General features: G+C 40.4%; 1 protein-coding gene across 3 annotated transcripts in view; it reads left to right on the top strand.

Annotated features, from left to right (window-relative positions):
• Positions 1–250: 250 nt before the first annotated feature.
• Positions 251–16,550, top strand: part of man1a2 (mannosidase alpha class 1A member 2) — a 176,312-nt gene continuing 160,012 nt past the window's right edge. The window contains exons 1-2 of one of the 3 annotated variants that reach the window (XM_023337180.1): positions 251–1,042; positions 4,654–5,188. In XM_023337180.1, coding sequence (XP_023192948.1) covers positions 4,875–5,188 — 314 coding nt within the window. In that variant the 5' untranslated portion in view covers positions 251–1,042; positions 4,654–4,874. The remainder of the gene's footprint in view (positions 1,043–4,653; positions 5,189–16,550) is intronic. The other 2 variants (XM_023337179.1, XM_014471491.2) reach the window with 2 other exon arrangements.

Raw genomic sequence — 16,550 nt, 5'->3', positions numbered from 1 at the left:
TAAGTTAATAAATCTAAATATTAATATATTAATAAAATCATAAATCTAAAGTTATGATTTAAATAAATTAATAAAAGTAAATTAATATTTAAATACTTAGTTAAATAATATTTAGATTATTTTTTATACATTTATTTTAAAAAAATACCATTTATTATAAGGTGCAATGTTTGTAAAACATTCACAGCACTTAAAAATAAATAAATAAAATGTCGCCCCTCAAATATCTCTGCCCTGGGCCACCGCCACCCCCGTAAGCCCTTTCTAAAGTCTGGTCCAGGACGCAGCAAAGGACAAAGCAAACACGCTAAATTTGTGCCTGTAGACCCAAAGTACAGGTGCAAATTTATAGCACATATACTGTAATAATTTCACCAGTAGTGCAGTTACTTTCCATTTCATTAAAGTGAATTTCGCAGTAGCTTATCTCAGACAAACAAGCAGTATTAAAGTCATATTTGGCCTGCAGTAATAAATAATCCACGAGCATGTTCCCTTATCAGGTAACGGTGGCACTGATTCAGCTGTGCCTTATTGTGTTTCCCTGGGGTACATTATATTCAGCGCAAATTATTCATCGCTATTGGAGAACAAATAAAGAACGGTTACAAAAAAACAGCTCGAGTGAATACATCTGTCTTGTGAATATTTATAGTATGTACATGGAAGAAGGTCACCGCTTCATTTTCTGCTCAACATGAATCCATATGGTCTCTGAGTGATTGTGCCAGCCTCGTTTTAGTCAGACGGTCCCTAACCGGAGGAGGCAGGCTGAGTAGCTGATGCTGGATCGCGGAGCGGCAGCAGCAGCTCAGTCAGTCCGTCGCTGCGGTCCATCAGAGCGGAGCGGCTGGTCATCAACATCCTCCTCAACGTCCGCGGAGCTCAGCTGGCCGGAACGCTGCTCTGTGGTTCCGAGCCGTGCTGCCCTCGCAGCCGGTCACGACAGCGGCGCTGGAACCTTCGTGGACATGAGGACAGCGTCTGAAAGGTGGACCGGGAATCCCGCACGGCTTCGTTTTTCGCAGAGCGAACGAGAAAGGTGGTGATGCAGCACAGCGAGGAGGCGCCTCGGTCACTCCATAGCTTCACAGCTAGCTAGCGTTAGCAGCCTAGCCACACAGCTAGCGCTCCCAGCAGGCTTTTAAAGCTCAGCGTTTTACACCAGTTAACGCAACAGGAAGCCTATACGTCAAAACCCGGAATATTTAATATTTTTTTATTCATGTATTTCCTCTGGCGTTAGTCGACATTCATCCCCACATCCTCTGTTAGCCAGCGTTAGCAGCAGACGTTAGCTTCTCTGGCTGTTAGCTTCTATAGAGGCTAATCAGCTCTCACAGGCTGGCACTGTCACAAAATGAACTTGGTATTCAGCCTGTGAACACGCCGATACATCGCTGCTCCACGATGACGTTAACAGAAAGCCGCGGTATGAGCAAACACAGCCTGCGGATAATCGTTTGTGTTAACAGCACTTTCACTGGTTCTGCTTTAGTCTGTTAATCGCGGGGCTGATTTGTTTGATTTCCACCCACCTTTGCCTCGAAGTCAAACATTTGCCCACCCATCAACATAATCGGGCACAGCTTTGGATGATGTGTTTTTTGCCCCCTCCCTCATTTTTTCCAAGTGCAGATTCGAAGATATTCGACGAATCTCTCGTCTGTTAGAGTGAAAACGACTGCGTTGTATTTATTGGGAATAATAATGCATGTTCCGACCGCACTCGTTTGTCTCCCCTCTCGAAGCAGATTGGAAATCCCGATTCTCCAGTTCTGTTAATTGTATTTCTGATTTAATGACAGGCGAAATTACAATATGTACCAAAGTGCGACAAAATCGACTAAAAACAAAAGCTCGATGGAGTCCAGGACTGTTGATCACACAGTTGTTGCACAGCCTCCTGATACCTTAAGCCTCTTGGAAATATGTTTGTCATTTTTCTCATTGCTGGAGGATTAGGGATTACTTTGTGTGTGTGTGTGTGTGTGTGTGTGTGTGTGTGAGGGGAATATGACAAAACAGCACAGGAAAGGATTGCTTACTATTTTGGTGTTTCATCTGATAAGGGTGGATTTTTCTTGACTTTTCACGGCGCGTTTCTGTAATTTTGAAGTGTTAAAACTCCGAACAGGTCGTTCTGTGTGCCTGTCGCCGCATGATGCCGATAGTTCCCTGGAAAAGTTGTCAAATAACCGCATAAAGCCTAAAAATGCGTGATCTCATTGAGAAAATATCTAAAAATTTAGAAATGATTGTTAACTAAATCTGTGGCACAACTGCTGGCTCCCCTGCTCTTGGTACTTTGTGTAATTTCTGTTCTGAAAGGTGCAGCACTCGATCTTGAGATGCTTATTCAGAGAGGGATCTGTCACCATTTCTCACACCGTTTTCTGTTCAGCTCATTCCACTGGATCTAGGTTTTTGGGGTCTGTTATGGTTTTTGGAGAAGGTCTGTGTGTCCTGCGTTTCTCTGTTGTTTTGGTAATTAACGAACTATTAAATTTTTGTAGGTAGAAGAGAAACATTGCCTCGTCGTCGCAGGTCCTCCCATGTACTTTGTGAAGAACATGAAGTGCTTTTCTACCCAGTTCTTCTTTCTGATTCCTACCAAAACCACCTGGGTCGTCTGTTGCCAAAAAACTCTGCTTGAAGCCGTTTCACACCGGGGTTCGATTGGGAAGGGAATGATGAAAATTTAAAACCCTCGTTTAGGTCGGCTCATTTTCAAGTTGCACTTTTGACAGTGGACCAAAGAGCGCGGGCCGCTGATCACTTTGGATGCGATCAGCGATCCGCGTCGAGGTTCAGTTGAAGGCAGACCAAAATCCAGGTTTTTAGGTAAGCCGACTTGCAGCAGAGTTCAGTTGAGTCTCCACATGCCTGCTGACCAGGTGAGGTAGTGAATTCCTCATGCTGTCATCTGATTAAGGGGTTTAAGTTAAAGTCCTAGCAGAGGTTAGTAAACTCCACCTGTTTATGTTTGTGATGGCAGGACTTGGTGACCTCTCTTACCTTTAACCCAGTGGTTCCCAAAGTGTGGGGGGCGCAGTGCCATTGCAGGGCAGGCGGTGTGGATGAATAAAAAATTTTAATAAACAGTTACACAAAAGTGTTTCACTGTAAAGATGGTTTGTAGTTTGTTTTGTTGCAACCTGAAGTGTGAAATAAACTTCAGTGGAGTTTGAAAACAAAATATGTTTATAGGTTTATGTCTGGTTGAACAATGTGTGTGAGTTAATTTTTTCTTTTTTTGGGGGAAGGGGGGCATTTTATTGTAATCCATAGGGGGGCCCAGAAAATCTTTGGGAACCACTGCCTTTAATTTAGCTTAACAGCTCAATTAATGGCGATTTTGTGTCAATAACATATTTTCACCCCAATAATGTAGAAATTTTTTGAAGCTACAATCAAAAAAGAAAGGTATAGTTTAGGGAAGCAACTTATGATCATTTTGGTAATTGATTATTATTATGATTAATTGAGTAATCAGATAAAAATTGACATTCTGCAGATTTCTCTTAAGCCTTTTCTTTTTATTCAGTATTCCGAAATACATTAATAGATGAAAATAAATTTCTTTTTAAAATGAAAGAAAGCGTTTTATTGCCTAAAATTCAATAAAATTTCTTGAGCGCATAGATGATCATTTGTAATAAAAGATTCATCTACAGCTAAAAAACATACTTATAACAACATATGAAAAGCTCCTTCCTTTCTGCTCAACTGAACAATATAGTGCAGAGCTGTTGTGTTGATGTTTTATTTTTTTTTTTTCGATTAACCAGTTAATAATTGGATTCAAAATGTGTTTAATTGTAGATTTAAAATTTTTCTTTTACAGAGTTTGAACTGTACAACTTCAGGAGTTCTAGATGAAACATATTTATAAACATGTTTTTCTTTTAAATCTGGAATATATATATATTTATTAATGTATATTACACTTTTGGCTTAATTACTCATGAGTATGTTGTTCTCTCCCTAAATTGACTTTTTTTTTGAGTCTGCATACTCCAGTCAAAGATTAATCGATTGCTAAATTAGTTGACAACTACATCATTTAGTCGATTAATCACTATTAATCATTTCAGCCGTAGTGCAGTTATATTCAAACCGACTCTTCCATCCCTCATAATAGAACAGGAAAGGATGACATCCTCATCTCCAACACCTCTCTGCCCGGCTTTCTAACCATGCCACCAGACGGAGGTGTAAAGAAGCGCGGCACAAGCAAATGAGGTGGATTAGCAGCGTTTGCAGTCTTGAGACTGTCACACAGCAGCAGCCTTCTAATTCATTAAAGGACTGACTGCTACCAGTGATGCCCTCCTCCTCACACCATTCCCATCTACAGAGATACTTGGATGATATGAGTTATGACATTTAATTTCCCTTTGGAATGAATAAAGTGTTTTTGAATTGAATTTTAATAGCTGTTTTTCAGATTACGAACAATGGTGCCCTGGTGCTATTTATTGGATAAATGTTCTCAAATGGAACGTTGGATTTTTCACATTTCTTTCAGCATGAAGTTTTCCTGCCGCAATAAAAAAGCTAATTACCTTTTATCAGGAGTGCCAGCAGATCTGCTCCTGCATCTGGTTTTATAAATGGACGCCATTAGTAACATCTGTCTTTTCTTTCCAGACTCACCATGACCCGTTCCTTCCCGACCAGTCGCTTCTTCACCGAGGCGCCTCGCTCCCCCTTTGCCTCCCGACGCCCCAATGCAGGGATGAGATAATAACGCCCAGCAGCCGACGCATGCCGCTACACCACCACCTCTGTGGCACCTGGAAACCGACACCCACCCCCGTGCCCCGCCCCGCCCCTCCCCCGAGTTGACTCTTTAACCCGACTCAGAAACTATGACGACGCCGGCTCTGCTGCCGCTGTCGGGTCGCAGGATACCCACTCTCTCGCCGGGCGCCTCCTCCTTCACGCACCACAGAGCCACGTTGAGGCTGTCGGAGAAGTTCATCCTCCTCCTCATTCTCAGTGCCTTCATCACCCTATGCTTCGGGGCCTTCTTTTTCCTCCCGGACAACTCCAAGCACAAGCGCTTTGACCTGGGCTTGGAGGACGTGCTCATCCCACACATTGACTCGCCCAAAGAGGGGAAGCACAGCTCAGGTCAGGTGATAATTCACGGACAGGGAGGACATGACGAGAACAGGCACAGGTGAGTTGAACGGCTTCCCGCTCTGGCTGCTAGCTCTGTGCAAAGTGTTGTGTGATTGGTCAGAAGTTTGTTGCCGTGTTTTATGCAGAAATGCGCTTTTACAGCAATTTTGATATTTCTTTTCAACTAGTCCGTTTCCACTATACGACTTTTGTATCCGCAGGTGACATGAATACTTCTGAAAAACATTTAACTGAGATAACGAAGAATTATGTACATTTGTAAAGTTCTTCACTAAATAACTACTATAACTACAACATTTCATCAGAAATTTTAAAAAGTGTGTATTAGTCAAACCTGAATCAAGGGTTCTGATGCTGAAAATTAGCAACAATACTAAGGTTAGCTAGGAGAGATTACGTCTTTTCATAAACCGAAAGCACCAAGAAGGACTGCCTCTAAATTCATTGATAAGTTCGCGTGCTAGCGCTGTTGCCTTCATTCGAATAGTGATTGTACTGACACTTCTACTTGCTGCCCTCTGTTCAACAACCAACAATGAAACGGCACGCTTCACGCAGCCATATATCTCAGCGTGCACTGCGGGCTTCTTCTTCTGCGGGGGAAAATGAAGTCGGCGGCTGCTTACCGTAGTTGCGAGACCTGTTGTGGCTCAATATTGGTCCATATATAAGGCGCACCGGATTATAAGGCGAACTGTCGGTTTTTGAGAAAATTGAAGCGTTTTAGGTGCGCCTTATAGTGCGGAAAATACGGTAGCTCAAATGTTTATATTAGCTTTACGACTAACATTAGCGTGATAGCTATCACTGGCATGTAGAGAGACTAGAATGTTGACACTACCAGGAGGATGCGCGTTATCCCTAGCATGTTCCCCAACACTAACTAACTTCATTCAGCGTGCAAACATTAGTGTATAGACTAAAATTAGCTAACATGCTAAGGTTAGCTTAAATGCTGTCAGTAGCATGTGGGATATCACTGTCATGGGAAGTCAGCTAACTCCATACAGTGCTAAATATAGCTAATGTGTAAAAAAAAAAAATAGCTAAAATGCTTAATTTAGCTGAAATGCTAATGTTAGCATGAGGGCTATCACTAGCATGTTGAGCAACTGGCATGTCGGCACAACCAGTAGGATGTTGACACCAGCATGTTGACTAACACTGACATGATCCATTCAGTATACAAACATTAATGTAGAAGCTAAAATGAAATTCTAATCTTAGCATTGTTAGCTTAAATGATGTCAGTAGCGTGTGGGACATCACGAACATGTGAACGTACATTCACTTTTTCCATCCACCATACTAAACATAGCCAATATGTAAAAGAAATTAGGCAAATGACTAGTGACTGAGGGCAGTCTCTAGCATGTTGAGTGATTAGCATGATGACTAGCATTGATTTACTCCATGTAGCATGTAAATCCTGGCTCCAGTAATGGGACGGTTGAACGGTTAATAACTCCTTGATGGAAACTGTAACGGCATTGTTCACAGAGGAGGCGTACGTGTGGCGCTAGCTCTGTGAACGGTTTGTAAGGGAGGAAGTGGGAACCCCCAAGAGTAGGGGGTCGACGTACACTGAAGCGGAAGGGGTGCCCCCCAGGTGGTCTACGCTGTTGTAAGAAAGGTATGTGCGAATACAAACAACTGCCCATCTTCGGTTGAAGTATGTAGGAGCCTTTAAAGCTTAAGCCAGCAAAGCGTTTGTCACCGGTCGTACAGGTCTGCTGCGACGGCTGAAAGGTGTGGCGTTGTTGGCAGAAGGAAGCACGCTCCACTGAACCTTTCCAGACACGTCAACACAGGTGTTCCCTCCTCCCTCGCCTCTCAGCACATCTGCGCTCTCCTGCGAGCGCTGCCACCTTTTGTGTCTCCTCTGGGTTTTATTGTTCAGGTTCTGAAACAACAGACATTTTATCACCTCGGCCCTGTGCTCGAATAATTTTTTTTTCTTCCTGCTGGCAGATCGTGTCGAGGTTTACGAGCTCGCACACTCACTTGTCTGTTTAAAACAGGCTTTAAAATCTGTTGGTTATGAGCTGGATGTTGTTGTTGTTGCATTTGCATGTGTGATTTGGTGTGGCGGAGTCTCTGCTGCTTTGTTGCTGTTCCTCTCATGTAAATGATATTCAGGGTTTTTCCAAATAGCATGTTGTGCTGTTTGGAACCCGGTGCCCTGTAGGATGTGCAGACGCGTCGTCTGTCAAGTGTTGTTCTTGGAGGAGTAAAATTACTAGTGTAGAGGGTTTTCCTGTAGAAACTAGGGCAAGAATTCTAGTGTGGAATTGCTTGTTTTGTGCATAATTTACCAAAATGCTGTAAAGTTGCAACAGAGGAGATCCCTGCAGATGTCATCCGGAAAATCTATTGAAATCAGGTTATTTACATAGTGCCAATTCACAACAAACAAGGGCTGAAACGATTAATAGCATTAATGGTGATGAACTGATTATTGAAATGGTCATCAACTAATTTAGCAATCAATTGGTCATTAACTGGGCTATATAGACGTAAAAAAAAGACTATTTGTGGAATGAACAACACACTCAGAGCAGTAATTAGCCCAAAGCTTTCCAAAACATGTATACATTTTCCATTTAAGATAAAACAAAAAACTTATTTTTCTAAATATGTTCTACATGGAACTCCTCAAGTAGCATAGTTTTAGTTTCACCTGGTTCAAATTCTGTAAAAAGAAAAAATTATAATCTCATAGTAAACACCTTTTGCTGTCCAATTTTTAATCTCTTTGCTGAAAAAATCCCCAACAGATCGGTCCTACACTATGCTGATAAGTCACACGGAAAGGCCTGAGCTTTTCACACGTTGATGTTAAAAATCTGGTTTTTGCTGCAGATGCTTCATTTGTTACAAATAATCAAATGTTCACTAAAGAAATCTTATTCTATTACATTTTAGGCAGTAAAAGGCTAATTTTCTTATTTAAAAATGGAATAGATTGACTTATTTGCATCTCAATGTATTTCTAACATAAAAAAGACAATTTAAATGAAAAATCTGCAGAATGGGCCAATTTTCTTTTTATCCGATTAATCAATTAATTTTAGAATAATGAATACTTAAGTAACTGTTTCTTGCAGGCCTACAACAAAAAGATTATTTGCATAATATCATGCAGCACTACTACAGTTATATTTAGTGGTAAGATTTTGGTAAGAAGTTCCTGTTCACTGAACGTCCAGTTGCTTGCATCAACTCGCATCAAACAACATGTCATGTGTCAGGAAATCACATCTTGCATGCATATTAATATTCAGCCTATCAGATGGAGTCTCACTACAGTAGATGTCCACCCCTGCAACATGTGATAGTGCCCAAGTGCTGACAGTCACAGAATGGCTGCAGCATCCTAATTGCAGCTTAGAAAGTAAGACATGAGGAAACCGAGGATTTATCGCAACTGATATTGTCATTACAGTATTTAAAAGCAATGTTGCCGTTGCTTTATTTTTTAATATTTTGCAGCCCTACTACAGTGCTCTGTCTTCTATGTTGAGCTGAGACTCTGGGATTTCGGTATAATAAAGTTGGACCGCTTGAGGATGGTTGGGTCTCCATGGTAGTACATGTAGAGTTAATGTTACGTTCCGTTTGTTCTCAGAAGTTAGATAGTTCCTGTTTCCAGCCGTGAATGCAACGAGAAGATCAGCTGAAGTCAGAATCCTGTCTGGGAAAAGTCAGAGTCTAGTATCCACTCGTATGGAACATAGCGCACAAAACCTTTGTGGATATTCCGCTAATGTTGAAAAAACACAATTTTGCAATTGCCGTGTTTCCGTTCAGCAAGGAACGCGATTAAAGTCACAGCTGAATAAGTTTGTTCACAAGATAAGTCATTAAAAAACATGCGGCTCTATCATCCTCCTGCCACTTCCTGTCGTCTTCTTCGACAGGAAGAAGACGATCGTGGTTTCCCCCAGAAAACTTGCTAATCCCGGTGGTTGGGTGCGAGGGCGGCCTGTCATGTTTTTGAGTTAAAAACTGTTTAAAGTTGGCAGAAAATTTTAAAATATTTCTTGATAATTATCTGTTATTGAAAGTTTGAAGATTAATACCTGAACACCAACTATATAAAGTGTTAAAAAAATGCAAACATTTTAAAAAGAGTTAAAAAAATAAAAAAAAAAGAAGAAATGTTTAGCCTGGGACACAAGTAAAGCCTGGTGACCCACTAGGCTTATAATACACTGGGGGAAACCCTGCAGTTGTTGATCACATGACAAGCGAAATACACAAATTTTGATGTAGCTGAAATTTCTTTTTAAATTGCTGCATTAAGCGAAATTTAATTTAGTAAAATTCAGTTTGCACAAATTTACAGTCGGCGGAAACGTAACTAATGACATTGAAAACTGCTTGTTTTGGTGCTCATTGACTCAGCAGCAGCATCCAGACTAAATATTGTTGTTGCCTATATACTTTTTCATTGTTTAGGCATGGAATATATAACTGGTTGAGAAAGGATTAGATTGTTGAGTCTCTAACCCCACCAGCTACCAGGCACGGTCAACCTCTCATTTACATTGCAAAGGGTCTGCAGTATTTTCTTGAGCTGGACATTTCTTGTGTTATGGATTCCATTATGCATGTTGTTGGACAGCAGGTTTATTTTTAACAAGGGTCTTGACGTAAAGCTTTCCTATTAAGTCTGATTCATAACATTAATGGCATTACGTCTAAAGCTTTTAGAACAGCCACATCCGTCAAAGAGAGACGTTTAGTTGTGGTAAAGCTCAGACTGAGCTGGTAAAAGCAGAAAATTTGATTTATTGTGCCAATTTTTTAAACTTCAATGTCCCTTAGTGTCAACAACATTTTTGGTAGCCATCAACAAGCTTCTGTTATGATTCTGTTTGGTGTTATCTAAAACTGTAGCACTGGGTTCAGACTGGTTGGTTTGCTACCATAGATTTAGCTTTTAAACACCGTTTGCAATCTTTTAACCAGGGCTGGTATAGATTGCCTGTTGGAACACCCACTTGTGTCCCACTTTCATAAATCTAGCTGCTGATTTAAGGTGAAGTTGAAGAATGGGACTGAATCAGCTCCATCTTTATTCAGAATGTACTCGCTGAAAAACCTGAAACTGCCCACCAAGCCTGTTGTGTGTGTATGTGCATGGGTGGCTGATTATGGCATATCTGAGGAAAATAACCCACCCCACAACCTGAAAAGTATAATTATTCTTAGTTTGATGAGGATGAATCTCTGCTGTATAAATCATGGCATAATACCTTAATGGCTTAAAGTTTACTGCCCCATTTTTTAAATCGGAGGCTCTGCTTGCTGGTTTTTCTTCAGGCATCTAATCATATGAGAGTTTTTAGACATACAGTGCAGTAGAAAGTGTTGTTGGCTTTTTGTTATATACATACTGTATATATATATATATATTATTATTTTTTTTTTACAAAGCAGGCCTACAAAAACAGTTCAACAGCCTGATGGACAATGTTTGGTTTGTAATTTCTGACACCTTTTTATTTCTGACATCAACAACAAAACATATTCGTTCCCCAACATTGATGTAGTGCATGTCGTCTCGGCAGCTGAAAGAATCAACCCTGCTGATTGTGCTCTAGATGATATTTCAAGCATTAACCTGAGACTTTTACTGGTATCAGTTATGATGGCGATACTTTACTGTTTCCTACATTTTACTACAGCACACATCAGTTCTAAATATAATTTACAGTGGAGCTCCAGTATTTGCCAGGTCGGGGACCATACAGTAGTTCCCCATAAATAATGAAAAGTGTCAACACCTCAGACCACCTCTAAAAACTCTTACAATGTTATCGTTCACACACCAGATGTAATTTAATGTGCATTAATACACAGTGGAAACCATCTTGGCACTACAGCAGAATGGTCTTTCCTAAGCTAACACTTCTATCAAACCAAATCAACTGAGTTGATTTGGTTTGATATGATGGACACATTGGAACAGCACACCATTTAAACCGTCAGCTGTCGAGACACACTGATTTATGGCGCTGCTTTTGCCAGGATTAGGAACGACAGTTTGGCGACAGTCAGAAGTTGGATGGTGTTAGCTTGGTTAGTTGGGATCCTGGCCATTTACTGAACATGGTTTTAAAAAGAGAACTGGACGCTGGAGTAGAATGAAAATGCCTAAGGTTTTTAGTTCTGGACTTTAAAGGCACAGCAGCACCTCACTTGGTGTCACCATTTATTATTAATGATGCTTGGCCAAGCCTTTGCTTTTTTTGCTGTTGTGATAAATCATCATCACAGCCCAGGAGACGTGCTGTATTACTCAGGAACATCGAAGCGCCTAAATTTATCATTTAATTCTAATTTATTCAGTTTGATTTTCGATCTCGTTCCTGTTTGTTTTTTTTGTCATGGTTGATCATGTGTTTCTGTGTTTTAGCATTAATTAGCCACCTTGTACCACAGTTAAGACAGGAGTGGATGATTTGATCTTGCGTCGATAATCTTAAAAAATCTTTAAGAAAAGCATGATCCCAAACCTCCTCTTATTCTGAAACTTTGATTTATCAGCCACTAAGGAAGCTAAAACGTGGAGCACAAACAATAATATTTAGAATTATTGAAGGTTTTAGCATTTAAAATGTGTGTGTCATGGTGAAATGCTTTTTGTCAACACAGCTTGCTTCAATACATAAATACTCCCCAAGCTGTTCCCACGTTATTTTTTTCCCTGATCTGTAGCAGTCGGGTCAACGCTCTGAGGCTAATGGGTTTCTGTAAGTGGCGTAAAGCCGTGCTTCCAGCCCAAAGAGCGACTCCTCCAACGCTAGCCGAAAACATAATCTTTAAAAGGATCGTTCCCATAAGTGGCGGTAGAGGAATAACTAAACATTTGACACGCTGAGCCATCTGGAGCACTCGGGAGCAAGAGACGGAGGTCATTAATAACTGCAAAGCTAGCGAACCAGAAAATGGCACTTTGAGTAAACATTAAGTATGAAACAAGCATAATGCTTTGCAAAAGAGCTGCTGAGAGTGTAAGATTATGTTGCAGCTTGAAATTAGTTGCTCTACAGAGTTGTTCTGGCCAGATGATGATCATTTTGTACACTGGAGCACGACACGTTGTACTAGTGCAAGGAACCAGCCAGGAAATATAAACACACTATTCTGGAAATGCAGCAGACATCAGACACACACCTGTTACCTGCAGAGATGGATGCAGCCTCAGTCTGGTTAGCTCTTACCTGTAATTTTCTCGGGATAGGTGAATGGCTCAGGAAATTGACTCGTTATCTCGAGAAAGCTTTCAGGACAGTAACTTACCTTAAGAAAACCATCAAATTTAACTTGCCTCAAGAAAATGAGGGATTCATTCGTTATCTGAAAAATATTGTAATAAATACATCTTTAACATGTTCTCTTCCTCATTGTTGCATTTATCAAATTGAAATAATGCTGCCTATTCTAACTGACCTAAAGCAAGAGAAGTTTGGTCTTATTTAACTTCAGACAGTAAATGTAAACTTCTGGTTTTGTTTAATAACCACAGTTGTATTTTTAATTTTAATCTACACCCAAAGCAGCCTTCTTGCGCAGTCTGGAAAACTGAGGGATTCATTTCTAATTAACACTGCACACCCATCATTTATCTGAAAATCAATCAGTCCATCTGGTAAATTTGAATGGAATTTTTTCATTTATTCTCTCAAAAGGAGAAAAAAGGTCTGGGAAATCTGGAAACGTAGCTCTGGCTAAATATGTGAAATGTGAAGGAACCCTTTATTAGCTTACACAAACCCAGATGGTGTTCCACTAGGGGCTTGAATCGCTAAAAATGTCATTAAACACATAAAAATCACCGGAAGGCTATGATTATATAAGTTAAAAAATATGAAGTACATCATCCTGGCGGTGGTTCAGCTTCTTAACAACCTGAGGCAGAAAGCTGTTGACCGTTCTGCTGGTGTTGAGGGTCATTTGACGACAGCTGTTCGATAAGTTCACTGAGGGGTCACGAAGAGTCCCTGGAGCTAGACGATAAATCCTTTTTTATTGAATAATCAGACGTTTAGTTTTTGAAGATTACATGTTTTATTTTATTTTTTTCCCCACTAACGCACTGTCAGTGTGCCCAGGGCGGCCATCTTGTCTGAGAAGCCTGTTTTACAGTTTCTACTTATCTGGACATTAAATCCAGGTCAACTCTATGATGGAACATCAGGGCCAGGTAAAATTTTTTCTTATGAGAATAAAGTTGTAATATTAGGAGTTTAAAGTTGCAATTTTATGAGAACTCCTAAAAAAAAAAGAAAAATACCAACAACTTAAAACTCTCAAGATCATAGATGAGGGTGGGAACGTAGATCGACTGGTAAATCGAGAGCTTTGCTTTTTGACTCAGCTCTCTCTTCACCACGACGGACCAGTACAGCATCCGCTTTACAGCAGAAGCTGTGCCAATCCGCCTGTCGTTCTCCCGCTCCCCTCTTCCCTCATTCGTGAACAAAATCCTGAGATTGGTGGTGGACCCATGGGAGGGGGGGCCCATGTCTCCTCTTTGGGCTGAGCCCGGCTGGGCTCCATGGGTAAAAGCCCAGCCACCAGGCGCTCGCCATTGTGCCCCCCCCCTCCAGGCCTGGCTCCAGAGAGGGGCCCCTGTCACCCGTGTCCGGGCGAGGGAACACCAAGTCCAAAGTTCTTGTCCATCATAAGGCGTCTTATGATGGACATCCATCATTAGACCCAAGCGTCTATTGCAACCATAATAGACGGTTGCAAATAACAGTCTATAATGAAGAAACAAACTGAGCTGCATCCGTCTGATCCTGGTAGCAAAGTTTTTTCATTTCAAGACTTTTTTCTTCTAATTTTAGAACTTTTTTGTTGCTTTTTCAACATTTTTTATCTGCTAATATTGTAGCTGTTTAAAAAATAAATAAATAAATAAATAATTTAAAGTTTTGTAACCAGGCTCTATTGCTCCACCATACAAGAATTGATTATTGAAATAAAAGCTGCTTTTGGAAAATATTCTCTGCCATTTAAAAGAATTGATTTAAATTTTACTTTTAAAAATTGATTTAAAATTGTATCTGGCATGAAAACATTGGCGATTTGGCCCTTTTTCCTCAACATGTCTGGTCTCCTCTCGGTCAGACGAGGTCATCAGAGATCTGGCTGCTCCCTGAGGAGTTGAATGCTATTAAGATGGATATCCTCTCTTCTTCTGCTGTGATATTGTGAAATGAGAAAAAAAAAAATCAGTTTTGCTGTTTTCACTTCCAGCTGGAGTTTGAGAACAGCAGAGGAACTAAATGATATGCGGTCGCTTGAGGGTGGCGAGCTTTTCTAAATTTCCAGCTGCAGCAGGAATTTGGCAAACAGTTTTTTTGTTGTTTGTTTTTTGTTTTTCTTTTCTCTGGTGGAGCTGTCTTGTTTTTTCTAAAGCTGTCATCACAGCTGTATTTTCTCACTTGCTGCCAAACAACCCATTCCTATTATCTCCAACATTCTTGCTTCTTGTCATTTAGAAACTTGAAATGTATAAAAATGATTACTTTCTCTGTATTGGAAACACATCCTGGCTGTAAACGGAACACAGTTAAAATCTGAACCACTTTACTTCAAACATACAGTTTTAAATGTTATTTAGGAACAAGAAGCTGCATTTTACTGCTCAACAAGAATAAAAAAAAAATTTAAGCTGCTAACAAAAAATTGAACAGCAATAGTTTTTGCCTGTTTTGAACCATTAAGGATCAACGTCTTCAAGTTCCCACATAAGGGAACGCTACTGCAGTAAGTCTTTAGGAATTAGGCGACAAAGCTACTTTTCAGCTAAGCAGAAGTAGGAGCTCCGCATGTGATCCGGCCTGATTTTTTTGTAAAAATGCCGTCTGTGTTTTATGATTTTGTTTTAATATTCCTGTTTTGTATCACTACTTATTTGACCCATTCACCCCAATTTCAGATTTTCAGAGTGATAAAAGCTAATTTATTGGGCTGGCAGATCTAAAGGACTAGATCTTGTGATGTTATATCACCACGCTATTTCCCTTCAAAGGGAAGTCTATCATCCATTCAATAACTCTTTATTCAGTTTATGAAAACACAAAAAGAGCATTTTCAACAGTAGAGATGCGAGACGCCAGCCTGAAATCAGAATCCGTCTGTATTTTGGTGGGCTAAATAAAAACAACATGTTCGTTGATGCATAAAGGGGGTTATTTTGTCAAATCTACTATTTTTTCTGTTGTTGTTTTCAGATTTACCATGTCTGTTACAGAACCTACATCTTTCTTTCGTTTCGGTGTGGTTGGTCTTCAAAATATATGGCATCATATTCCTGCCAAACACCCTGAGGAGTGTGTTGAACAATCGCAACATTTATAACCTAAGAGAGCGCATAGCTCTGATCACGGCCGTTTCCATTTGTACGCAGGTCCATGAACGCAGCACGAATAGTAGTAAAGCGCTCTCTCTCGGTTTAGGCATATTTGTCAGTTGTGGGCAGTAATTCTTGTGATTGACCTGATTGGCTGTCTTGGATTTGAGTTGAAATTCCAGCCAATCAGAAGAAGTTACCACCCACACACTGACAAATACCAAATTAAGCAGAGAACAAGCACAATTTACCGGTGAGAGCGTCCAGATGGGTGGAGTTAGCGCATTTTGCTGCAAACCGTGCTGCGTTCATGCATCCACAAATAAAGGAAAATCCCTGTGATAAGAGCTGTGCACACTCTGTTAATAAACGCGCTGTTGTGATTGTTTAATTTACTCCTCTGGGCTTTGGCAGGAATGAGACACCATAAACCCACCTGAAATTGAAATGAGAAAATAAGACCTCAAAGAAGAGTGAGGATTAATAGTCAGGAACCAGCTAATAAGTGCATGTGCAGGTGGGTTGGTATTGGACAGGTGGCAGTTAGTTTGCCAGCAGTTCACCAGGTTTTTGTGTTTAAAAAGAAATTTAAGAAGTTGCAAAAATTCAGAGGAGAACCAACAGGCATCGCGATTTAGAAATAATAACGTGTGGCCCGGTGGCTGGTGCAGGAACTGCACAGTTGATGGGGACTCCCTCGTGCTCCCAGTTTAATGCATCAGTGATAAACCTAACTTAATTCTTCTTTAGTTTCACTGTTACTCTTGTATAAAAAAATAAACAATGTTTAGCCTAGTGGGGAGGCAAGTAAAGCCTGGAGGTCTGGCAGGCTTATGATGGAAAACCTTGGAACCATTCTACACCGTTTCTGGAAAACTCGGAAAAAAGATTTGGAAAACTTTACTCTGAATTTTACAAAATTTCTGCACATTCATTTAACGAAATTTGATGAACCATTAAAATTTCATGTACGGTTGGAAAGCGTTCTCCTTTGTTGCAGCTGACTTGTTTTTTTTTTTTTAAATTA

The sequence above is a fragment of the Xiphophorus maculatus genome, chromosome 7, assembly GCF_002775205.1.
Source record: "Xiphophorus maculatus strain JP 163 A chromosome 7, X_maculatus-5.0-male, whole genome shotgun sequence".
In the NCBI taxonomy this organism is placed as follows: Eukaryota; Metazoa; Chordata; class Actinopteri; order Cyprinodontiformes; family Poeciliidae; genus Xiphophorus; species Xiphophorus maculatus.
This window is presented reverse-complemented; position numbering and strand designations above follow the sequence as displayed.